Source organism: Ammospiza caudacuta, chromosome Z (assembly GCF_027887145.1).
Source record: "Ammospiza caudacuta isolate bAmmCau1 chromosome Z, bAmmCau1.pri, whole genome shotgun sequence".
Classification (NCBI taxonomy): Eukaryota; Metazoa; Chordata; class Aves; order Passeriformes; family Passerellidae; genus Ammospiza; species Ammospiza caudacuta.
In genome coordinates, this window is record NC_080632.1 from 5,774,726 (window position 1) to 5,801,294 (window position 26,569).

The 26,569-nt window shown below is 48.4% G+C and overlaps 1 protein-coding gene across 1 annotated transcript in view; it reads right to left on the bottom strand.

Moving 5' to 3' along the window:
- Positions 1 to 4,334: 4,334 nt before the first annotated feature.
- The window catches only part of LOC131571249 (serine/threonine-protein kinase PAK 2-like), a 40,970-nt gene continuing 18,735 nt past the window's right edge, over positions 4,335 to 26,569 (bottom strand). Inside the window, exons 4-11 of the mRNA XM_058823892.1 lie at positions 14,445 to 14,579; positions 13,835 to 14,167; positions 9,672 to 9,784; positions 8,902 to 9,019; positions 7,729 to 7,828; positions 7,267 to 7,463; positions 5,819 to 5,947; positions 4,335 to 4,448 (exon numbers count right to left, since the gene is read on the bottom strand). Coding sequence (XP_058679875.1) covers positions 4,335 to 4,448; positions 5,819 to 5,947; positions 7,267 to 7,463; positions 7,729 to 7,828; positions 8,902 to 9,019; positions 9,672 to 9,784; positions 13,835 to 14,167; positions 14,445 to 14,579 — 1,239 coding nt within the window. The remainder of the gene's footprint in view (positions 4,449 to 5,818; positions 5,948 to 7,266; positions 7,464 to 7,728; positions 7,829 to 8,901; positions 9,020 to 9,671; positions 9,785 to 13,834; positions 14,168 to 14,444; positions 14,580 to 26,569) is intronic.

Here is a 26,569-nt window from a genome sequence, read left to right on the forward strand (position 1 = left end):
TTTTTGAACCAAAATATAACCATGGCATTTACAAACGTATTTTGAACCAAAATATGACCATGGCAGCTGGTATGCAGATGCAATAATCACAGAACTGAAGTCATTTGAGATTACAGAAAGGTTAAAAATTATGCATGGGAAGGCAATAACAGGAATTTCTAGCTAACAAAAAATGGTTTCTCCTGCAGCCTTGAGGTCATGTCCTTACACCCTTCTCAAAAGAAAACTTATTCATTGAACTCTCATCATCATCCCACACATATTTAAATTAATTGGAACTGTTGATTAGCCCATGTCAATCTTGCTTTTTCTTTCTGCTGACTAACTGATTCACTTTCAAATCATAAATCTTTCAAGGAAAAAATATACCATGCAGAGGAAAACCCAAGGCATAGGCTTCTGTACATGCTATTGGCAATCCCTGTGTGACAGCCTCCTGCTAGCTTCCTACATCAGACACAGGGCAACTTCGCTGCAGCACTGACTTTCTTAATATTGGTGACATTTTAAAAATCCAAAGACACTGCTTGTTTTAAAAGTCCTAAAAAGAGCATTCTGAGTTCCTGACAGCAAACATAGAGGGACTAATTTTGTTTAGGAGAGAAGGTGTTTGTGCAGTTGGATAACAGCTTGTATGTTGATGTGGCTGTGGGGATTTATATGTTTGCACTCCCCTTGTTTGAGGCAATGAGCGCAATGTCACCTGTGCATAGCCAACACCACAGTTTAAGACTATATGCCTTGAAGGTGCAATGCTTTATTTGTAATCAAAGGGGAAATGTATCTAAACTTATTAGGATAAGCAGTTCCTTTGCAAATAGACTGATCTAGAAACTTTGTCATTTTTAAGGAGTAAACTCCCAAGGTTATAAGGAAAATGCACATATGCTTTTCATCGCCATATAGAATTTTCTTGGACACGATTTCATTTTTTTGAAACTGGACTTGTACACCTGCAAATACATATGAAGGGTCTTGTTAAATTTATTTCAAAGGTATTTCAGACAGCAGGAGTAGCAGTAACATCTTTCATTTCAACAATGCTTGTTGGTTTCTTTTATACTTAACTCCTAGGCTATTCATTTCCTTAAAATGGGATTTAATTTATACAGAGATATGTTATTGTTTTAGTCTACAGCTGTTACTCAGAACTGAGTTTTACAAAATGAATGCTCATAGAAGTGCTGATTTGACAATCTTAAGTACTGCAGCATTTTAAAGAGATAGGATATTGGGGTCTCTATTCCACATCTACTCCAATAGACGTGGAATAGAAACCACATTACCTGTGACTTCCTTTCTCAGTTAAAAAGAAAAAGAAGAGAGAAATAGCTGGGCTTTAGCTGTGTGTCTGGACATGAAGCCATGTGAGATTTTTGAATGGCTCCACACAAGTTTTTCAAGTTTTCTCTGTGTCTCTTAGTTCCCCAGCCCTTGGACCACCACTGTCTGGTTTTGTTGGTTTTGCATGGCTTAATTTTTGGAGAGGAGGAAAGAGGGCAGCCACCAAAGTGGGATTTCTCTGAGGAGCTGCTAAAAGCTTTCTCCACGCAGGCAAAACCAATTACTGACTGGCTCTGAAAATAGGCCCACTGCTGAACCAATCAGAAAAGCTGGTGACGCCTCTGGGACAACATATTTAAGAGAGGAAAAAAGGTGCAGGAAGCTCTTTCTGCCTTCCGAGGGAGGCTGCGGGAACAGCTGAGCCCCTTCCCAGTGGGGTTGGTGGCTCTTTCCCATCAGGGCCGCCGGGCCCTGCTGCCAGGACCCATCCCAGCACCGCCAGCAGCTGCGGCCAAAGCCGGGAGGTGGCCCTGGGGACAGGAGCAGGAATGGCCCCGCTGCCTGTGCCGGGAGCAGCCCCGGGACCGGTGCCAGGGGAGGCCCCACGGCCGAAACTGCGAGGGCCAGGGCCACAGGAGCCCACGCAGCCACCGCCACCTGGGCGCGGCCCGCGACACGCTTTGCCTGCCAGGCCACCAAGAGCCTGCTGCGGCGCAAACCAAAGGACAGAAACCTTCTTAGCAGGACCACTCTCTTTGTTCTCAAGGCTAAGACAACAATTTGCACGCATTAGTCACTGCACTGGGGGAATAGAGGGCTCAACAATGTCTGCTACAGCTAAAGGAATTCAGCATTTGTTACAATTCAACTTTTCTCAACACCTTCCTGCTCTGGGAATTGCTCACAAGCATTTCATCAGTGCACCTCACAAATGCTTTTGCTGACTGAAGCTGCTTTGCCTTTTTCCTTCAGAAATGAATGAAGGAAACACAAACTGCCTTCTGAAACCCTTCTGCTCCCTTCCAAATCAGTTCACTACCCAAGCACAAGCCACAGACTCATCCCTGATTCCCTCTGGGAGATAGGAGGTAATATTTTGCTGCAGCCAAAAGGTTATTAGAAAAAAAAAAAAGAAAGCTGTTGGCACTAGGTGGAGTTAATTATGCTTTGCATTTGTTCCAGTTAATTTAGTGGGTGTTCCTGTGAGCTGGAAAAGGGGAGGGCGTGAACACTAGACCAAAAGGGAAGTAGAAGTGGAGAGGGGACAGAAAATTAGGCTGTCAGGAGAGAACAGAAGTTCCCTAGTACCCAGCCAAAGGGAAAGGGGACGGGGATCGCGCAGGGCTGGGAAAAGCAATAAAAAGCAGTATTACCTTGGCGTGTGTATGTTCGGCTCTCAGGAGAGAGAGATACACAGCTGGCTCAGTTGAATCCTTACCAAGAAGGTTCTCTTTTGCTTAAATAACTTTTTCTCCATTAAATTGTATTTCTAACACCCCTCTCCCAGCAGCTCAGAGCTGCACTACACAGCGCTTGCTGTGTGCCAGAGAGCAAAAAGCAGGCTGGCCTGGTGGGCCTGAATATTCCTGCAAAACACTCTGCATCTCACACCTTTGCTCTGGCTCAGTGCAGAACTGCAGGATTGCGGGCGCTTCCTCCCAGAGCTGTGTGAGGCGCTGGCTCCTGCAGATGTGCCCTGCCAAGCTGTCCCTGCCTCACGCTGGCCTCGCTTCCCCTGGCACAAGAGCCGGGCCTGAAGGAGGCTGCCCTGTGCTCCAGCCTGCCGAGCAGCCCGGCTCCCTGCCCCGGTGCCCAGAGTGCTGCACACACTGCTGACCTTTGCCAGGAGTTGCAGGGCAGCCGGCAGAAGAGGAGGAATCCTCAGGCAGCCCAGCGGCCCTCGCTGCCCTGGGCCTTTCTCTGCTCCTGGGCACACTCCAGACGGCCAATGCCTCCAGGCTGGGCTGTGCCCAGCACGGCTGCGCTTCCCCTTGGCAGCAGCCAGCTGCCACCTGGGCTCTGAGAGCGGAGGATTCGCCCGCTGCCAGGAACAGGCACCCAGGGCCCGGCTGCTGCCTCTTGCAGCTCCAAGGGCCTCCTTCCAGCCTGCCTCTGCCGGGGCTCATGCTGCTCCGGCCTCTGCTGACGCTCTGCTGGGGCTCCACCCCAGCCAAGGCCGGGCCCGCTCTCACCTCATGTTGTCATCTTATTTCAAAAGTTTCATACCTTCTCAGTGATTTCTCATGCCCATCTCCTCACACCACTGATTCCTTCTTTTCCACAGCAAAGCAACAAACTCAATCTCTCTCCTCACCCAACTAACCCACTCTTTTTTAGCACTCATCTTCTCATTGGACACACCTGTGGCCTATTAGGGACAGGCCTGTTCCTAATCTTTGGTGATTAGTACAGCTGCAGCTCCTCAGGGGTGAGATTGCCTTCTGCACTATTCTCTTACATTCTATCCCTCCACAACCTCACAGGTGCTGACATCTCTGCACCACAGGAGACCTTCCCGAGCACCCTCTTTGATCTTTCTGCTTTCTCACTTGAGCAAGGCTCTCCATCTGCCAAAGACATTGCACTTAGGGATACAAATCCAAGTGGCAGGAACTCAAATGCTCTTGAGTCACAGGTCAATGCCTTCATCTGCACAGGGGATTTGGGCTGCTCCATTCTTCCTTTGGTTTTTCCTGCAAACGCCATTGCTTTTTCTGCCTCAACTAGAAATACCACAGCTAGGCAAAAACCAGCCAGTGGGCTGTATTCCAAAGTCAATATGCTCTGGGTAGGATGAATGAAGAAGATCCTACCCCCCTTTTCAAAGCACACCAAAGAAGCCATAAGTGTGACTTAGCACCAGTAAAAAACAACTGGTAATTCAGAAGGAAATGTTGAGTTTTCTGAAGGGGTCAGAAGGAGGGGAATCTTCCAAATGAGTTGATATTTCAGAAACTTTATTTAATTAATCCTAATCTATAATCCTATTCTACAAAACTCTTCAACAATCCTACTCTAGAATCCTACTCTACAATCCTACTCAAAATTGGCTATGGAGATAACGTGTTGACACAATTGTTACGTTCTCGTCTCCTACTTCTCTTGATTGAGCTGATGAGTGGTGCCAAAATGGATGCTGGCTTGGCTGAAGTTACAAATGGATGCTGTCCACAGGAAAAAAATACAAAAACAAAACAATATACAACAATGAACCAATACTTTCCAAGCTCAGTGCTTCACAGCCTCAATCAGGATTCCTCTGGGTCCTAAAAAGACCCAGAAAGTAGAACAGTGGGACCATCTGCTCCCCAGTTGTCATGTGCAAGACTTTGCCATCACAGGCAAAGGAGGCCCAGAATCCCACTCATCTGTTTATTGTGATGTCTTCATCTCCCTGGGATTTTTGCCCTGCCAGTGCTCTAGAAATGGTGCTTTCTTTCCCTGGGGTTTCTTCTTTCAGGAAACTCCAAGGACTCACATAGGTCCCTGCATTTGCAAGACAGGCACTGTGCTGATTTCCACAGGGACAGAAAGCAGTGTCTACCTTTCCATGCCCTGCCCCTCGTGTGCTGGATGGCATCTTCCTTCCCAGCAGGGCCAGCCCAGTGGCACTGGGCCCTGCAGTTCCCTCTCTGCCACACAACCTGGCAGTAACCCTGGCACAGTTCCCATCTGCTTGAGCGTGCCAGGCAGCAGATGGGGCTGGGACAAGTCCCTCCCAGCTGTCCCTGTTTGCGTGGCAGAAACCTCTAAGGGTGGGCTGGGGGGCACAAACCAGGGCCCCTCAGAGGCTCACAGTGAGCCCCCCACGACCCCTGCTGCCCACAGCCAAATCTCTGACTGCTCAGCTGGGACTGGCTTCCTTGGGTTCCTGCACCACCATTTCATGTCTCTGCACCCTGCATTGCTCTACTTCAGTTCTTTTGCGGTTAGATAAAATGAAACATCCCACCAAATTACAAAAGAGGGCGACAGAAACAGTCAGGAAACAGAGCACCTCTCCTCTCAGGAAATGCAGAGAGAGGTGGAGTTACTCAGTTTTGTGAAGAACAGGCCCCAGGGAGACTTTGTTGCCACTTTCCAAGACTTCAGAATGGCTTTGAAGAAAGTGGTGGATAGCTTTTTTACAAGGCCACTTAGAAGAGGATGTGGGTGAATTTTTTAAAAAACAAAGGACATCTAATCAGAGTAGGTCTAAACAAGAATTTGTTCACTCAGAGCATGGTGCCACCCTTGCACAGGTTGTTCCAAGAGCTTGTTGGTGCCCCGTCCATGGAACCATTCCAGGTTAGGTGGCAAAGGGCTCTGAGCAGCCTGATCTCTTTAAAGATGTCCCTGCTCATTGCAGGACACTTGGACCAGAGGAACTTTACAGGGCCCTGCCAGCCCAGCCCAGTCTAGGATTCCTCACCATTTTCAGTTGAAGAGCAGCAAGAGTGGAGGTGAGGAGGAAGGGGGCTCAGCCTTGGACTTGAGTGGTGGAGGAGCCCAACCCTCGGACCCCTGTTTCACCTGCAGCCCCTTCACATTTTACCTTCAGGAGCTCCCTGGCAGACCAGCGCTTCTGCTCATCTGTCTGCAGGCAGCAGCTTAGGAAGTCACACAGGCAAGACGAGAATCTGTTGGGCTGCTGCAGCTGTGGGGTCCCTATTATGGGTTTAACCTGGGAAGAAAGGAAACACGAGGCTCCACCTGCTGCTTTCACATCTCTAGGTGCTCTCCCAGATCCCTTTGTTTAACCTCTGTTCTTCAGTGGCAGTTCCTGCCCTGGCAGAGACCCAGAGATGACCTTCCTTTACCAACCAAAAACCCAAACCCCAATGCAACCACAGCTTTTCCACCATCCCGTAGATCTTGCCTTGTCAGCTGATTTCATTGACTGACCTAGTTAGTTGGAACTACATCAACAAAAGCATGTTTGCTTCTCCAAGGATTCATACCAGCTTGAGAGGCTTTTTGGAAGAGGGACTTTGCTATACTAACTAATTTCAAAGATTAGTACATGAAAGGCATCTCTGCAGTGCTTGTTGGTCCCTTAAAACAGCTGCCGTAGAAAAAAACTCATCAAGCTTTTTGTGCTGTTCTTGAAAACAATGGTAATTGGAAGAAAGAATCCATCAGTTAATCCCCAGGTTAGGAAACAAACATTTACAATCTCATCTTCCAACACAGACACATTAAGATGCATGCACAAATGTATTTGGATTAAAATGCCTGCTTGGGCACACAGGAGTCACCTGCAGTTCTGTCTCTCAGCAGTCTAAAAAATTTCAGCTTCCCATTTTTCAGCAAAAGAAAAATTGTTGTGGTCAGAAGAAGAAGAGGTTCCATCCCTATGGTCACCCGCTGCTCATTTGGCTACTCAAGTGAATGCATTTATGGTAGGCCCAGAAAATGCCAGGAAACACTGGGAGGTTTTGGCAGGCTCTCTGCATCACCAGACTCTGGCTTGGTGACGTGGAGAACATGCCTTGGGCTATGAGAGAAACACGGTCACTGAGCATTTCAGCAACACTGCACAAGAAGCAGAAGAGACTCTGTTGCCTTTACACCCTCATGCCCAGGTTTCAGGCATGTTTCCTAGTGAGAACATACTGCACAGTGGGCAAGGTTCCTCCCTAAAAACTTTAGAAACTTTGTTGGGTTTGGGTTTCCTTCCTTCATGTCTGGAAAGATAACAGCAGTTCTAATGTGCTTGTTTCCTGTTACTGGGGCCATCTTCACAGATAAAAGAACTGGAACCAAAGGGAAGTGTTGCCTGAGAATAGAGTTTCTTTGGAGTTTGTTTCATGTGGTAAGGCTTGTGTTCCCCCACTGATGCAACCAAAACTACAGCAGATGCTGATGTGTTGCAGGGACATTTTTAGGAGGGGACGTTGGTGGAAGTAGTTCCAGCAGATGGCAATGGGATTTTGTCCAATGGCACACAGGACACGGGGCAGGTGAGAAAGACAGTAGGATCAGTGAGTATTTGCTCCTTACTGAGGCAGGACTTCGATTCCAGTAAGGAGGTTCTTGATCTACCATTTCGATGCCCACGATTCCAAAAGACCATATGTCCACTTTGGGGCCATATGGTTGATGCGTCACCATTTCAGGCCCCAGCCACCAAGTTGTCCCGGCTACCGAGCACCGTCTGCTCTGCTCAGGTGTGAGCTGAGTAGAGAGGCCAAAATCAGCTGAGGAGAAAACAAAATACGGGTTTTATTTGAATTCTGTGCAATTAGGAAAGCAAGCAAAAGAATTCCCCAGTAGAAGTTTGAAAATGTGCACTGCTTGTTCCTTCTCATACCTCTGTGCACATTGCAACCATGTCACCAGCTCATGGTTGACATGGTGTTCCTGTGCTGCCACCAGCACCATTTTTGGGGAGCTGGCTGTCACTCAAAGCAGCCCTACACCCCACATCCCTGGAATGCTGAACGTGACGAAGAATATACTAACCCAGCTTGACAGAACCGTTGCTTCTGAGAAGGATGTTGCTGCTCTTCACATCTCCGTGGATCACATGGTTTGAATGAAGAAAATGCAGTCCTTGCAGGCACTGAAAGAGAAAACAGAAAGAGGAAGGAAAAAATAAGTGATGGGATTTCATCACACAAGAAAGGAATCAAAGAATCTAAAAGATTCCCTTTCCACAGAGGAATGGGGAGTAATGGCAGAACACAGTGCCACTGAGAGGAAGAGCTTGCTGTTCCAACACTTGCAGAGCAGGACCTTTCTGAGGAAAGGCACATCAGCTTCTGAAAGAGCAACAGCACCTGCTGTTGTAGACTGTCCCCTGCAAACCAGCCAGGATGACGGCTGCTGCAGTGCATGTGTTCAGAAGTAAAGAGCATTTGGGCTGCACTCTTGTCCTTTTTAGCTGAGGACTGAGAGAAACGAGTCTCTCTCTTTTTTCCTTTGCTGTTTGTTTCAAATCCTGCCACCAGCACCTTTGCTTTCACAGGCAAGAAATGTAGTGAAGACAGGCAAAAGTTTAGCGAGGCAAGATGGACAACAGCAAATACATGAGGCAGAGTGAGAGTACAACAGCAGGAGATAAGAGTACTGGCACTGAGTACAGTGAATGCAGGGGCACTGGCAGGCATTTCACTTGAAGTGCTTTTACTTGCCTATGGCATACCAGCAGCACAGAAACACAGCTTGGCACGTGAAACTATAGGTGGCCTTGGAGTCACAGTAAAAGATATGTATTGTATGTAAATATGTCTATGAAACCTGTTCTTCTAAGTAAAAGGGAAAAAATATAGTAGTATAGTAGGAATCTCTGTAAAATCTATGTACTGTATAAGTGGCCTTGCCCCAGTTCTAGTTATTCTAAATGAGCCACAGCTGTGAAGCCCGTAGTTGGGCAGTAGCTGTGGCTCGTGAAGGTTACTAAGCTAAAAGGGGGTGGGTTAAGAGCCCTGGAGCAGCCCTGATGAAGTCACAAGGAACTGCACTGCTAAGAAGAGCTGCATGTGAGAAAACTACTCAGAAGGTACGGACTTTAGAAATAATATAACAATATGGGACTCTAGAAATATGAATACAACGTGAAACCTCTCCTGATCTGAGCCCCTGTTTCCCAGACAACCCTGCCCAAGCCCTTGGAAACACAGATGGATTGCTGACCTCCCAACAGATGGCTGCCATGTGGTCTTCAGACAGGCAAGTCTTGCTGATGACGTCGCTCAGAGTGCCTCCGTCCATGTACTCCATAACTAGCCAGAGTTCCTCACCCAGAAGGTAGCTGAAAGAAGGAAACAAGGGTGTGGAGATAAATATGCATGGCTATGTTGATTTTTTACTTCTGGGTTTTTTGTTTCCAGGTTCCTTTGTGACTAGGACAGAATCAAAGGAATAGACGTTCCCTGTCAGCTCTGCATTGTTTGCAGTCTGTGCAGTCTGGAGGAGAAAGACACAGCTGTGAAAAGGGAGATGTCTTAGTTGGACAGCAAGTGAAATGTGCAGTTTAGTAACAGCCCAGATAAAAATATGTCAGGCATAGTGTTTCTGGAAATAAGCACCTAGTCATTGCAATGGCAACGAGCGCTAACGATCTAAGGGAAATCCACTTCAGGATGGTTCATCAGCATTTAAGAAACTTTAAAAAATCTATCCCAAAAAAGTGTGGAGGCCATGTACTTCAAGGCTATTGACTTAGGAAGACACAGCTGATCCAGGTTTTGAATAATTTTGGAATAATTTTCAAACTAGGAGTGCCAGGGAAGACTCATGCTGACAAGATGCACTCTCTTCTCATCCATTGGAGATGAATAGAGAAATACGAATGAATCAAAATTAACAGCTCTACTTTCTGCCACTGACCAAAGTGGGTTTTTAAGCTCTCATATTTGCTGTATGTAAATGCCTATTGATGGGATAAGACCAAGACCTCTCACCTGTCTAAATAATTCACAACACTGGGACTCCTGTATCTCTTCATAATCATGATTTCATTAACAGTTAGTTGCTTGCTCCTCAGTCCTTTTAGATTTATTTTCTTTATGGCCACCTAAAATGACATTGAAAATCAGTAACTTGAGAAGTGTGTGGCATGAGACCACAATGCAATGGAGCAAGTGATTTTGCAATGACACAGCTGAGCTGTGCCAAACTGCCTTGTGATTAGGCACTGCAGTAATTAGGAACTGACATTCCAACAGCCGATTTCTCTGCTCCCTTGGGAGACAGCTACAGGACACCTGCAGCCACTGACGTTTTGCCTTGACCACTTGGTAACAGTGGTGTCTCAGCTATGACCCACAAACCTCTGACCACACTCTCTGCTGCTTTGTTTGGGATTCAGAAGAAGTAATCCATGCCTTAATACTCTGTGGATACATCTTGGGCTATGGGCAGGGCTTAGAGCTTTTAGGGACACCTTGCAGATCTCTCCCTACATGCAGTTCCCAAGTGCAGCACTGCAGGTGGCTAAGGAACTACCAGTAACTTTCAGATGGATTTGCTGGCAGCCAGAATCGAGAATTCAGTACTCTGAAGCTGTAGCCCCAAAGAGCAGTGAGGTGCTCTAAGGCACCGCCTTTGTTTTAGCAATGGAGAGCAAGTGAGCACGTCCTTCTCTGAAAGGAAGCGCTTCCCTCCACGCCTTCCTTCTGGCAGCTGAGGGGGACAAAAACTGGCCCAGATGTATTTTGCAGGCTGGCACCAGTCTGTGCTTCTTGTGCCTTTTCAGCACAGCTCTACCCAAAGCTCCAGCCACAGCTCACACCAGAAGGGAAAGCCCCTCAAGAGGTCTGAGGGCCTGTTGACATTTACCTCTCCTCCTGTGCCATTGTGGAGTGCTCTGACCACTTGTCCAAAAGTTCTAGAAACAAAACAGAAGGAGAGAAAGGAGAAGCTGTTTAGGTCCTAGAGTGAAAGTCAGCCCACACAGGAGATCTGTGCTGGCAGTGTCAAAAACCTGGAGGATGCAGGAGGGCTCTGCCAGAAGGCAAATGATGCATTTTCCTCTCAAGTGCAGGCACTGGGCCTGTTCCTGAAGCGATGGAATTCAACTTCTAAAGGGAGTTTATTCTTTCCCCTTGGGTTTCACTTTCTAAACTGTGTGGTTCCTGTCCTGACCACAGAGTATTTCCTTCTGCAAACAAGGGGAAAGAAATGCTCCTGGCAACTCTTATCTCAAACAGCTTTGATAGGGAACAAGTTACTCTTTGAGGCAAGCAAGTTTCTTCTTTTTCCATTAGTGTGCCAGTATGATTTTGAGACACAGAAAAATGCTAAAGAAATTAACACAGAGGGTTCCCACATTTGAGAGACAAGGAGATCTCCCAGATCCTGTTCTTTGATGCAGGCAAGACTTTGTCAGCATAGAAATGTCTCTGACAGTGCCTTCTGAGCACACTCACAAATTCTGAGCAGCACTGAGAGATGTGATTATCTATCCCCAATGTGTGAACATGTTTGCAGCTGGCCTGACTTCATGCTGCATACACATTTCACCAAAAAAACCTGGCCCATGACTGTGCAGGGGTGTCTGTAGTTGGACTCACCCGCTGCCAATACGTTCCTTTTCAGTGTATTTCATCACAGGATTTTCCTGGTTCACCATTCTCCCTGAGAGAAACAAAATGCAAGATGCTGACTTTAAAGCAGAGATCCCAGCTTCCAGGAGATACAAAAGGCAGCCCCACTCTCTGGGGCTCCCCACCGTTTGTGCTCAGCTGGGTAACAACCACCACAACAGCAACAGGATGGGCAGCCCTGCAGTGCAGATGGCTGGCACAGAGACTGATTTTGTACAGTCCTTTGAGAAGTTCTCTTAACAGGAAACAAAAGCACAGGGACATGCATTTCCAGGAGAGAAGGACATCTTCTCTACCTTTCAGCTGTTTGCCAAAATAATGCCTTTCCGTTTGTAAAGCAGAGCAGCTCATGCTAGAACCAATCCCGATGGGGTTTCAGCATCAGGACCCTGACCTGTTCATGAGCAGGCTGAGCTCAAAGATGCCCCTCTCCCAGCTAAGGAAGGCTCCAGCCTCTGCAGTCAAAGCAACCCTCAGGGACAGGGTAGCTAGCACAACAAAGCCCAAGCATGAGCACTGACAGGCAGTGGGAAGAAGCCACAGCCAGTCTGAGCCCCGTATAACCTGTTGTCCCCATTCAGAACACAACAGGATGGGCTTTGACATCAGCCCCACCGAGGCGTGGATCAGTGCCCTTTTTGTCCCAACAGGTGATGGTAGACACAGAATCCACTGGGCTCTGCTCTCAGCCCCACCAGGTCTTATCTGAGAGCACAGCACTGGCAGCTGGTATGGGCAAGAGGCAGATTCATTGGGTTGTGCTGCAGAATCACAAAGGACTTGATGTGTTTTCCTAGAAACTGACCTGAGCAGGGCTTGGCCCAACAGGTAGGATCCTAACAGTCAGGGGAAAGAGTGGGAATTTGGTATGGGAAAGTGCCATGGATCTGAGGAATATACCATGGCTGGGCTGGAGGCTCTCTCCTGAGAAATGCCTGCAGTACAGTTTTATCTGATCACGCCACTTGGATGTGTCTCTTGGACACATCTTGATAAGCATAAAACTAGAAGATTAAATAAAGGTTGTTACAAAAGTATCTGGTTTCTTTGGGGGGGGGCACATGGAAAACACCTCTTGCTTTCTATTTGTCCTGTAACCTGATGTTCTTTCAAAGTAGGTCGTATTGACAAAAATATAGTATTCTCTTATTGACAAAAAATATAGCATTCTCATGAAAATAAACTGCAGGTGTAGTAGTGGTAACAGTAACAGTCATAAAAATGCCAGCAGTTAGACGTGACACAGAAGAGCTCTTTCAGGATGGAGATAAACCAACTCCACCAAAAAAACCCCACAAACCATCAACAAAAAAAAAAAAAAAAAACCCCAAAACACAACAAAAACCACACAAAAACCAAAACCAAAAATCCCCACAAAAAATAAACAGTACAAAAACATCCTCCCTGAAAAAAAAAAATCCAACCAAAAAGACAAAACTCCAAAACCAGTCCATTTCTGTGAAGGTTTTCTGCTCTGATGACTGGTTGGAAGTCAGGACTCTAAGGAGAATTTAGGAAGCTGAAAATTCTATTCAGTTTGGCCACTAGCACACAGGACTTTCCTAGATCATTTGCTAGGTCACAGCATTCTGCTGATGCAAGAACAATCCCTGCTTCAGCCTTTAGCAGAGAGGGAAGCTCAGGCCAGTCCAAGGTGCCCTCAGAGGCAGCAGGAACACCCAGAGCGCTCTCTCGCTGCCTCAGAGCACAGCACTACTCAGGGGAGTCCTAAATGGCCCTGTGACACCAAACTCAGGAGGAGCATTTGGTACAGCTCTGCTGACACCTGCACACAATGCACTGTCCCTCAGACAAGAAACACACCAGACGTACCCAGCATCTCCAGGTACCTCTTCTCAGTCTCCTGTTTCGGAGAGATGAAGGAACTGCCCAAGCTTGAGGTCCCAGGTTTGATAGAAAGGCTTCTTCCAGGCAATGCTGCTGCGGCAGCAAGCTCAGAGCCCTTGATGTGCTGGACCTGGAGCACTTCTGGTGGGCACTGTTCCTGTTCCTCACTCCAAACAGGGGGCCCTTCATTGCCAGACATTTGCTGGAAGTCTTCGCCGGCTGCCTGGTCAGATGTCAACTCTTGCTCCTCAAATGAAACAGAACAAAGCAGTCAGACACTACAGCTTGTGCCTGTCAGCCAGGAGTCATCAACTGTGAGGAAAGGGAAAGAAGATTGACAAGGGATACAGACAGCTTGTTTCAATCCTCCACCTGGGTCACCATGTTCCACTGTAAAAACACCTCAAGAAACAAGGAGAGCAGGAACAGGCCAGCAGGAATCAATTTGGATGACTGCTGGCCCAAAGGCCAAAGGACAAGTCCCTCTATCCAGGGCAGCAGAAGAGATTGAGCACACCAGGAAATGCCCTTCGGAGTGACTGTGATACACACTACAGCAGGATGGCACTCAGAGGCATCACCCCACTCCCTGCTGCTCTGCACTGGAAAGGCAAGAAGGGCAGAAACCACCAGTTTGGTGACTGCAGTGACTGCATCCCTCTTTCACTCACTTGCTTTTGTAGAGAATGAGGGAAGCAATTAAGTTTATCCCTGATGATTTTCATTTCTTCCTCCAGCCTCTTCTGCCTTGTCTTGATCCTAGTGTCAGCTATCTGAAGCTCTGTGTTCAGCTGTTCCTTCATCTTCTCTAAAAAACAAGAGAGAGGATGTTTCATGAGTGGAGTGCCTGCCACTCTTTCACTCACCTGGTTTTGTTGATCGCCCCTCTGCTGATTGAGATTCTCCTCTTGAATTCTTCCCATGTCTTCCTTTTTCTTTCTCTTCACGTCCATGATGGCACTCTGAGCTTCGGGCAGCTCTGCTTGTGGCTCTGCCTTGATCTTCTGTACACACAAATGCAGAGCAAGTGACTGGGAGCTGCCATCAGGCTCAGCTTTTTCCTCTTGCAGCCTCAAAATCACATTTATTCAGCCACTTCTTTCTGCCTCCCTGCCCACCTTTGCTTCCGTTACAAACTTCCTGTCCCAGAGCTGATCTCTGCAGATTCCAAGGCTCTGTGATTCCAGTGCCTGTGGGATTCCTGGCCTCCTCAGTCCCAAGAGCTCTGGTTTATGCCCCTCTTCCTGCCGTTCCCTCTGTGCCCTGGCCAGTCAGGCTTACCTGGCTTTTCTCCTGTGGCTCTTCCACCTGCTGCCCAAGCTGCTCTTCCTGTTCTTGGGCTGGGAACAACTCTCCCTGAATCTGCCATGGCATCTCTGTTGAAGCAATCTGCTCCTGCTCTTTCTCTAGAAGCACCTGCATAGAAAGCAAGAGAAGATGGGTTTCAGCTTCCCATATAACCCTTGTGGGCCAAGACTCAAAGAATGCTGGGCTCACACATTCCCAAAGCACTGTGCTGCTGCTCTCTGGGGTCATTCTCTGTTTGAGGGGAGGCACAGATTCCAGAGTGACCCTGGCCCTACAATCAGGGGCCATCTGGGACTGAAGCTCCAAGAGCCTCTCAGGCAGCTGACAGGGAAGCTGTGGCATTTCTCAAGGGTCTGGTGAGGGCCTCCCTCTGCTTCTGCCATGTCCTGTTTGTCTTTCAGTAGTGACTGACACCCTGCCCTGTCCCACAGCTCCATCCTGGCTCTGCAGGTGGCTTCAGCCCTTGTAAGACACTTCTGGAGTTCATGTTCTCTTCAGGCCTGCACCAGCATTCCTGCCTTTCTGACATCTACACTCTTGTTAGAAAACCTGGTCATTCAGAAGATGAGGATGCATGCAAAGTTCTCTGATGGATGTCACTGAGCCCCTATGGCCACCTCAGTATATGGAAGAGGACCAAGGTGTTTCTTCTCCCTCTTTTGTCAACTGAGAATTCTGACCAGCAGTTACAGAGACTCTCTTAAGGCCCCATTAATGAATGCACTTACACAGCCCTGGGGATGCCAGTGAAGGAAACCATGTGTCATGTAATGCATGGCATGTATGACCAGAGTCACCGAACACCACCTAAACCTGGAATTGTTCCACCTCTCTAGGACAGGCAGAAATTTAAAGAATTAACTGGGGACTTCAGGGCAGAAGAGGCCAGAGGACTAAAACAACTCTGAGGGGAAAAACTATCATATCTGGAAGGGAAAACATCTCTGCCTGCTCAGAATTGGTCAAGGGAACATGTCTCTAATCCCCTCCTGAGAGGGATGCTTTAGGTGACCTTTGCATCTCCAAATGCCTTAGACCAGAACCAGGGAGATTCAATTATGTAAGTGTTGCATAGATAGATAGATAGATAGATAGATAGATAGATAGATAAATAGATAGAGAGATCTCATTACTGAAATATCTCTTTACTGTCCTCTCTGTTGCCACACACATCAAAACTTGGTAGCCAGTGCCCCGCTCAGCAGCAATCCTGAGATTGCTCTCCTGTTGCTTCAATAAACCACATTCTTGGGGGATCTGGAGCATGTAGGTCCTTATGGACAGGGATCAGACCCAGAGCATTGCACTGGGAATTGCACTCTTTGTGCATCTGTGCTCGATCAAGTTCTTGTCTTGGACTCAACCACACTGATGGTGCTAAAGTGTCTGGAATCAGAAATGCAGCCCAGCCCCTCCCAGCTCCTGTGATCTCTGAGGAGCAGCTGGAATGCAAGGACAATGATCTCCTGCTTAATTCCTAAACACAACACACACTGATTCCCTGGGCTGCAAAAAGGCATGGGCACTGCTAAGCTCAAAGTGATTTCTAAGGCCATGCTGGCTGGCCTGGAACCACAACAGCTCCTTTTGTACCAAGGTCCCTGCACCAAATGATGTGTTCTCATGCAAAAACACTGCATTCTCCAGAAGTGCTACCGTGGATTATAAAATTTAAGCATAGCCAGGCCCAGAGATTTAAAAGGGCAGGAAATAATTACAAAAAGCACCATGCTTGGGAGAAAAAGAAAATTAATAAGTCTCCTCCTCCAAGCAAAACAAAATATAACAATTAAAACAAAGGGGAAAAAGTCACTTCCAAACGTGGCTAAAATATTTGGATACACTGAGGAGATTCTGAAGGCCCCTCATGAGCCTCTTGTTATCCAGACAAAAGCTCCCTCTGCACCTCCTCCCTGGGCTAGTGCTGCACACCCTTGCCCAGCTCCCCTGTCCTCCTCTGCACACACAGCAGCCCCTCCCAGCGACTTTCTGCTTCCCAGGGGCCCACAAGTGCACACAGCACTCCAGCTGTGGCCGCAGCGCTGCCCAGCACAGGGCCACGCTCACTGCCCTGCTCCTGTTGGCTCACTGTTGCTGACACAGGCCACCATGCCCTTGGCCTTCTTGGCCACCTGGTCTCAGGCTGGCTGCTCTTCAGCTGATCTTCTACCACACCCCTGGGGCCTTTTAACCCATGCATTCCCCAGCCACAGCATGGCCTGTTTGAGTTCAAATACAGCATCCACCATTTCAACATGTTCCTCTTCTGAGCAACACAAGAAACCAGTCAAGGACTTGCAGCTTTACCCCCACTCCAGGCTCCAAGGCTCTTGCCTAAGCTGCAGACTTCATCACTAAATGCACCAACAGAATCTTGCCCCTTATGCTTTTTTGCCTCACAAGAAAGCTTCCTGAGTCTTTGCTTCTTTTCTTTGGCCACACACGACAAGAATGGCTCCCCACAGCTTCATGCACAACCATCTCCTTGCAGCTTATGAAAAGACAAAAGACACTTGGCCCAAAGGTATTTGTTGAACTGCAGAATAACTCAAGAAAACTGCAGACCAATTTCACAAGCCAAACACACCTTTCCAGCAAGGGATAACAAAGAAAAAAAGGCCCGTCACATCCAGCACTACCATAATGTCCTGGGTTGACTATATGATGCTTTTATCCCAAATCGTCTCTTTCTATTTATGTTGAATAATAAGTTTTGTACCTTTAAGAGTGTTCCAGAGAGTGAAGGGAGGTAGAGAAGAAGCGTGCTGTTTGTTTTCAGACACTGCACTCCTCCTCCACATTCTTGCTCCTGGACTGTGTTGTCTGTAGATGAACAGACAGCGGGACAGAGCTCTTCTTTTGCTTTTTAGTTAGTTTTAGCTAGCTGAGGCAAAGAAGTTCCCTGGATTATTGTTTTTTTCCTTTTTCTTTGGACCTCTTGAAACTGCTCTGGACTGAGCACCCAGGAGAGCACCGGCAGCTGCTGCTGTGGCCCACCGGGCCAGGCCTGGCCTGCGACAATTCCAGCTCCGGAGGGACTGATCAGAGACTGAGTGAGCTGAGCTTCAACCCAGGGTTTTCTCAGTTTGTCATCTCTTTTAGAGTGGCAAGGGGTCTCATTGTTTGATATTGTTTTGGTTTTATTGTTTAATAAACATTTTTTTTCCACCTTTCTCCAAGGAGGTATTTTTTTTCCTCCCGGACCAGTTGGGGAGAGGGGCTGATTGGATCTGCTTTTCCCACTGGAGCTCCTTTGGGGGAATCTTCCCCAAATTTGCTCTAAACCTGGACAAATACATGATTGAGGGAATGCTTGAGGGAAATGGCAGTGGCTGAGATTGTCTTCTCAGGTGATGGAAACACTGTAAATCCAGACTTGGTACCATGCACATCTGTGATGTGGAGAAAACTTGTACGACTTGGGCCACAAGAATACGCTTCTGCTTTAGCAATAATGAAGCAGGAGGATGGTGAGGAGACTGTGCTGGATATGGCAAAGAAGCTCCGAGCATATGCAGACACTCTGCATGGCCCAACACATGCCAGAATCGCAGTGGTGGAAACATGTCTGCAAAAATTAGAAGACAAGATAGAGGAGGGTCACAAGAAACTGAGGGAGGAGATTAAAGAGAGCTTTCTCCAAATCTCGGCAGTACAGATCAGAGGTTCTGGTACCCAACGCAGACGTTCCCCAGATGGCAAGAGAAGGTATACATCCCACGAGCTGAGTGGTGATTCACTGCGTGATTGTGGGGAAAACATGAGAAGGTGGGATAGAAAAACTACCGCTGCTCTGGCACAACGGGTGCGTGAACTGAAGACTCAGAGAGGAAGTTCCAAAAGGGAAGCAGCTCCAGTGGCCAGTAACTGAACTGTCACATATGATGATAATGACAATATTTTTGATCCCCTTGAAGAAACCTCCAAGACATATGCCCAAGGAAAGAAGGATAACCAGGCTTTGAGGGGCCCTGCCTCTAGCCAGATAGAGGCTGGGGAAAACCGTGTTTTTTGGACTGTGTGGATTCATTGGCCTGGCACATCTGAACCACAAGAATACAAAGCTTCAGTTGACACTGGTGCACAATGTACATTAATCCCATAGAGACATGTGGGGACAGAGTCTGTTTCTATTGCTGGTGTGACAGGGGGATCACAGGATTTTACTTTGGTGGAAACTGAGGTGAGCCTGACTGGAAATGAGTGGAAGAAACACGCTATTGTGACTGGCCCAGAGGCCCCATGTATTTTGGGCATAGACTACCTACCAAGTGGGTATTTCAAAGACCCAAAGGGACTCAGATGGGCATTTGGAATAGCTGCTGTAGAGACAGAGGGTGTCAAGCAGTTGAACAGCTTCCTTGGACTGTCAGAAAGCCCATCTGCAGTAGGTCTCCTGAAGGTGGAAGAGCAACAAGTACCAATTGCCACCTCAACAGTGCACCACCGACAATACTGAACGAATCAAGATGCTGTGATCCCCATCCACAAAATGATCCGTGAGCTGGAGAGCCAGGGGGTGGTCAGCAAGACCCACTCACTCTTCAACAGTCCCATTTAGCCTGTGCGTAAATCTGAAGGAGAATGGAGATTGATAGTGGACTATCGTGCATTGAATGAAGTGACTCAACCCCTGAGCAGTGCTGTGCCGGACAGGCTGGAACTCCAGTACAAGCTGGAGTCCAAGGCAGCAAGGTGGTATGCCACTATAGACATTGCCAATGCATTTTTCTCCCGGTTAGCTTAGTCGGTAGAGCATGAGACTCTGAATCTCAGGAGCGTGGGTTTGCCAAATCATGTATTAGTACAAGTCTACAGCAAATTTGGGGAAGAATCCCCCAAAGGAGCTCCAGTGGGAAAAGCAGATCCAATCGCCCCCTCCCCCCAACTGGTCCTGGAGGAAAAAAAATTACCTCCTCGGAGAAAGGTGGAAAAAAAATGTTTATTAAACAATAAAACCAAAACAATATCAAACAATGAGACCCCTTGCCACTCTAAAAGAGATGACAAACTGAGAAAACCCTGGGTTGAAGCTCAGCTCACTCAGTCTCTGATCAGTCCCTCCGGAGCTGGAATTGTCGCAGGCCAGGCCTGGCCCGGTGGGACACAGCGGCAGCTGCCGGTGCTCTCCTGGGTGCTCAGTCCGGAGCAGTTTCAAGAGGTCCAAAGAAAAAGGAAAAAAACAATAATCCAGGGAACTTCTTTGCCTCAGCTAGCTAAAACTAACTAAAAAGCAAAAGAAGAGCTCTGTCCCGCTGTCTGTTCATCTACAGACAACACAGTCCAGGAGCAAGAATGTGGAGGAGGAGTGCAGTGTCTGGAAACGAACTGCACGCTTCTTCTCTCCCCTCCTTCACTCTCTGGAACACTCTTAAAGGTACAAAACTTATCATTCAACATAAATAGAAAGACATGATTGGGGATAAAAGCATCATATAGCCAGCCCAAGACACATCTATTCCCTTAGCCAAAGCACTGCAGAAGTCAAGGCACAGAGCTTCCCTTAGCTAGGCAGCCAGATGCTCTCCCACAAGCAACAGCCCTTTGGACTCTCAACATCACAGGTCAAAGGCCAAGTTCTGCTGTCACTGCCTGCAGGAAATCCCTAGCTCCTGGCAGCATTCCTGGACTCAGCATCCTCAGCCAGCAACAGGAAGCGCTGGCTGCTCCAAAACTTGCACCTCTTCCTTGCTCTAAAGACAGCATCACACACAACTGGCACTTACAGGCTCAGAATATTCAGGCTCTGCTGTGACTAGTGATGGAGCCTGGTGATCATTCGCTTCAATATCCTCCTCTTTGTCTTCTTCTCCAGGAGCAGCGGAAGCCAGGGGAGACATGGCTCTTGGTTCTGTCAGCTGTGGCAAGACAGAAGCAAGAGGGACAGGTCACCACCTATCATTCAGAACCTCATTTCTTTCCAGATCTACCACCACATCTTCTGAGGAGAAATCAGAACATTTCATAGCAACACATGGATTCTAAGTCCCACCCACCAAATTAATATGAGCCAAGTGAATAGAACTCTCGATGGATATGAGGTTGATATTGCTCCATGGCTGCTATCAGTAAGCAACGTTTTCTCTGTAAAACGCAGCTTTAGGTCCTGAAAACTCTGAATTGGAAGAGTTGGAAAGAGACAGCAATCCATTGCTACTGCTGCTACAGACGTGGAAAACTCAAAGTGGATCACAATCTCATCCAGTGCCGCAACAGAGCAGGAAACGTTGTGCAGAAGTATCATTGCTTGCCGGAAAAAGAGAAAACAAACAGGGCTTCCTCTTCTAGCAAACCAACTAGCCAGCAAACCACAAGAGAGAAGTGTCTCCCACTCCAGTGTCTAAAGCACTTGGATTCAGTGTGGGTATTTTTGGTAGGGAAACAGCCCTTGTGCTGAGCACCGTCGGGTAGGGATTGATGGAAGTCTGCCTGAAGGTTCCTCCTGTGCCTCTCGTTGTCCAGACTAAAGCTCCCTCAGATCCTCCTCACTGGGCTTGTGCTGCACTCCCTTGCCCAGCTCCCCTGTCCTCCTCTGCACACACTGCAGCCCCTCCATGACTTTCTGCTTCCCAGGGCCCACAAGTGCACACAGCACTCCAGCTGTGGCCGCAGCGCTGCCCAGCACAGGGCCACGCTCACTGCCCGGCTCCTGCTGCCCCAGCACTGTTGGCACAGGCCACAATGCTCTTGGCCTTCCTGGATACCTGGCCACTGGCTGCTCTAGTTCAGCTGATCTTCTATGGCACCCCTGGGGCCTTTTAACCCATGCCGTTCCCCAGCCACAGCATGGCCTGTTTGAGTTCAAATACAGCATCCACCATTTCTACATGTTCCTCTTCTGAGCAACACAAGACAGCAGTCAAGGACTTGCAGCTTCAGCCCCACTCCAGGCTCAAGGCTCTTGCCTAAGCTGCAGACTTCATCACTAAGTGCAACAAAGGAAACTTGCCCCTTCTGCTTTTTGCCTCACAAGAAGGCTTCCCAACTCTGTGCTTCCTTTCTTTGGCCACACATGACAAGAATGGATCCCCACAGCTTCATCCACAACCATCACCGTGCAGCTTATAAAAAGACAAAAGACACTTGGCCTAAAAGAATTTGTTGAACGGCAGAATAACTCAAGAAAACTGCAGACCAATTTCACAAGACAAACACAACGTTCCATCAAGGGAAAACAAAGAAACAAATGCCTGTGACATCGAGCACTACTACGTGTGCCCTGAGCCACAGCGCTGCAGAAGCCCAGAGACAGAGCTTTCCCGAGCCAAGCAGCCACATGCTCTCCCACAGACACCAGCCCTTTGGACTCTCAACATCACAGGTCAAAGGCCAAGTTCTGCTGTCGCTGCCTGCAGGAAATCCCTAGCTCCTGGCAGCACTCCTGGACTCAGCATCCTCAGCCAGCAACAGGATGTGCTGGCTGCTCCGAATCTTGCACCTCTGCCTTGCTTGAAAGACAGCATCACACACAACTGGCACTTACAGGCTCAGAATATTCAGGCTCTGCTGTGACTAGTGATGGAGCCTGGTGATCATTCGCCTCAATATCCTTCTCTTGGGCTTCTTCTCCAGGAGCAGCAGAAGCCAGGGGAGAGATGGCTCTTGGTTCTGTCAGCTGTGGCAAGACAGAAGCAAGAGGGACAGGTCACCACCTATCATTCAGAATCTCATTTCTTTCCAGATCTACCACCACATCTTCTGAGGAGAAATGAGAACATTTCATAGCAACACATGGATTCTAAGTCCCACCCACCAAATTAATATGAGCCAAGTGAATAGAACTCTCGATGGATATGAGGTTGATATTGCTCCATGGCTGCTATCAGTAAGCAACGTTTTCTCTGTAAAACGCAGCTTTAGTTCCTGAAAACTTTGAATTGGAAGAGTTGGAAAGAGACAGCAATCCATTGCTACTGCTGCTACAGATGTGGAAAACTCAAAGTGGATCACAATCTCATCCAGTGCCGCAACAGAGCAGGAAACATTGTGCAGAAGTACATTGCTTGCTGGAAAAAGAGAAAACAAACAGGGCTTCCTCTTCTAGCAAACCAACTAGCCAGCAAACCACAAGAGAGAAGTGTCTCCCACTCCAGTGTCTAAAGCACTTGGATTCAGTGTGGGTATTTTTGGTAGGGAAACAGCCCTTGTGCTGAGCACCGTCGGGTAGGGATTGATGGAAGTCTGCCTGAAGGTTCCTCCTGTGCCTCTCGTTGTCCAGATTAAAGCTCCCTCAGGTCCTCCTCACTGGGCTTGTGCTGCACTCCCTTGCCCAGCTCCCCTGTCCTCCTCTGCACACACTGCAGCCCCTCCATGACTTTCTGCTTCCCAGGGCCCACAAGTGCACACAGCACTCCAGCTGTGGCCGCAGCGCTGCCCAGCACAGGGCCACGCTCACTGCCCTGCTCCTGCTGCCCCACTGCTGCTGCCCCAGCCCACCATGCCCTTGGCCTTCTTGCCCATCTGGCCACATGCTGCCTCATCTTCAGCTGCTCAAGACTGGCAGAACGCCTAGGTCCTTTCGCATACGCAGCTCCCCAACTACAAAGTTGCCTCTTTGACTTCAGATACAGCATCCACCATTTCAAGATAGCCTTCCCCTCTGGAGCAGCACAAGACAGCAGTCCAGGACTTGCAGCTTCAGCCCCACTCCAGGCTCACATGCACTTTCCAAAGCAGCAGACTACATCACAAAATGCATCAAAAGAAACTTGCCCCTTCTGCTTTTTGCCTCTTGAGAAGGCTTCATAATATGCACTTTGTTTCTTTGACCACATGGGAGGAGAATGAGCCTGCCCAGCTTCATAGACGTCATAACCATCTCCTTGCAGCTTATCAAAGCAAAAAGGCAGCTAGGCAATAAGACATGATAGAACTGAAGTATTACAGAAGAAAACTGCAGACCAATTTCAAAAGACAAACACACCTTTCCATCAAGGGAAAAGAAAGAAACAAATGCCCGTGACATCGAGTACTACCTCGTATGCCCTTGGCCATAGCGCTACAGAAGCCCAGAGACAGAGCTTCCCTTAGCTAGGCAGCCAGATGCTCTCCCACAGGCACCAGCCCTTTGGACTCTCAACATCACAGGTCAAAGGCCAAGTTCTGCTGTTGCTGCCTGCAGGAAATCCCTAGCTCCTGGCAGCACTCCAGGACTCAGCATCCTCAGCCAGCAACAGGATGCGCTGGCTGCTCCGAATCTTGCACCTCTGCCTTGCTTGAAAGACAGCACCACACACAACTGGCACTTACAGGCTCAGAATATTCAGGCTCTGCTGTGACTAGTGATGGAGCCTGGTGATCATTCGCCTCAATATCCTCCTCTTTGTCTTCTTCTCTAGAAGCAGCAGGAGCCAGGGGAGACATGGCTCTTGGTTCTGTCAGCTGTGGCAAGACAGAAGCATAAAGGACAGGCTGTCAACTATCATTCAGAATCTCATTTCTTTCCAGATCTACCACCACATCTTCTGAGGAGAAATCAGAACATTTGATAGCGACATATGGATTCTAAGTCCCACCCACCAAATTAATATGAGCCAAGTGAATAGAACACTAGATGGATATGAGGTTGATATTTCTCCATAGCTGCTATCAGTAAGCATCGTTTTCTCTGTAAAACGCAGCTTTAGTTCCTGAAAGCTCTGAATTGGAAGAGTAGGAAAGAGACACTGATCCATTGCTACTGCTGCTACAGACGTGGAAAACTCAAAGTGGATCACAATCTCATCCAGTGCTGCAACAGAGCAGGAAACATTGTGCAGAAGTATCATTGCTTGCTGGAAAAAGAGAAAACAAACAGGGCTTCCTCTTCTAGCAAACCAACTAGCCAGCAAACCACAAGAGAGAAGTGTCTCCCACTCCAGTGTCTAAAGCACTTGGATTCAGTGTGGGTATTTTTGGTAGGGAAACAGCCCTTGTGCTGAGCACCGTCGGGTAGGGATTGATGGAAGTCTGCCTGAAGGTTCCTCCTGTGCCTCTCGTTGTCCAGACTAAAGCTCCCTCAGGTCCTCCTCACTGGGCTTGTGCTGCACTCCCTTGCCCAGCTCCGCTGTCCTCCTCTGCACACACTGCAGCCTCTCCATGACTTTCTGCTTCCCAGGGCCCACAGCTGCACACAGCACTCCAGCTGCGGCCGCAGCGCTGCCCAGCACAGGGCCACGCACACTGCCCTGCTCCTACTGCCCCACTGCTGCTGCCCCAGCCCACCATGCCCTTGGCCTTCTTGCCCATCTGGCCACATGCTGCCTCATCTTCAGCTGCTCAAGACTGGCAGAACGCCTAGGTCCTTTCGCATACGCAGCTCCCCAACTACAAAGTTGCCTCTTTGACTTCAGATACAGCATCCACCATTTCAAGATAGCCTTCCCCTCTGGAGCAGCACAAGACAGCAGTCCAGGACTTGCAGCTTCAGCCCCACTCCAGGCTCACATGCACTTTCCAAAGCAGCAGACTACATCACAAAATGCATCAAAAGAAACTTGCCCCTTCTGCTTTTTGCCTCTTGAGAAGGCTTCATAATATGCACTTTGTTTCTTTGACCACATGGGAGGAGAATGAGCCTGCCCAGCTTCATAGACGTCATAACCATCTCCTTGCCGCTTATCAAAGCAAAAAGGCAGCTAGGCAGTAAGACATGATAGAACTGAAGAATTACAGAAGAAAACTGCAGACCAATTTCAAAAGACAAACACACCTTTCCATCAAGGGAAAAGAAAGAAACAAATGCCCGTGAACTCCAGCACTACCACGTGTGCCCTCGGCCATAGCAATGCAGAAGCCCAGAGACAGAGCTTTCCTGAGCCAAGCAGCCAGATGCTCTCCCACAGGCACCAGCCCTTTGGACTCTCAACATCACAGGTCAAAGGCCAAGTTCTGCTGTCACTGCCTGCAGGAAATCCCTAGCTCCTTGCAGCACTCCAGGACTCAGCATCCTCAGCCAGCAACAGGAAGCGCTGGCTGCTCCGAATCTTGCACCTCTTCCTTGCTCTAAAGACAGCATCACACACAACTGGCACTTACAGGCTCAGAATATTCAGGCTCTGCTGTGACTAGTGATGGAGCCTGGTGATCATTCGCCTCAATATCCTCCCCTTGGGCTTCTTCTCCAGGAGCTGCAGGAGCCAGGGGAGAGATGGCTCTTGGTTCTGTCAGCTGTGGCAAGACAGAAGCAAGAGGGACAGGTCACCACCTATCATTCAGAACCTCATTTCTTTCCAGATCTACCACCACATCTTCTGAGGAGAAATCAGAACATTTCATAGCAACACATGGATTCTAAGTCCCACCCACCAAATTAATATGAGCCAAGTGAATAGAACTCTCGATGGATATGAGGTTGATATTGCTCCATGGCTGCTATCAGTAAGCAACGTTTTCTCTGTAAAACGCAGCTTTAGTTCCTGAAAACTCTGAATTGGAAGAGTTGGAAAGAGACAGCAATCCATTGCTACTGCTGCTACAGACGTGGAAAACTCAAAGTGGATCACAATCTCATCCAGTGCAGCAACAGAGCGGGAAACGTTGTGCAGAAGTATCATTGCTTGCTGGAAAAAGAGAAAACAAACAGGGCTTCCTCTTCTAGCAAACCAACTAGCCAGCAAACCACAAGAGAGAAGTGTCTCCCACTCCAGTGTCTAAAGCACTTGGATTCAGTGTGGGTATTTTTGGTAGGGAAACAGCCCTTGTGCTGAGCACCGTCGGGTAGGGATTGATGGAAGTCTGCCTGAAGGTTCCTCCTGTGCCTCTCGTTGTCCAGACTAAAGCTCCCTCAGGTCCTCCTCACTGGGCTTGTGCTGCACTCCCTTGCCCAGCTCCCCTGTCCTCCTCTGCACACACTGCAGCCCCTCCATGACTTTCTGCTTCCCAGGGCCCACAAGTGCACACAGCACTCCAGCTGTGGCCGCAGCGCTGCCCAGCACAGGGCCACGCTCACTGCCCGGCTCCTGCTGCCCCAGCACTGTTGGCACAGGCCACAATGCTCTTGGCCTTCCTGGATACCTGGCCACTGGCTGCTCTAGTTCAGCTGATCTTCTATGGCACCCCTGGGGCCTTTTAACCCATGCCGTTCCCCAGCCACAGCATGGCCTGTTTGAGTTCAAATA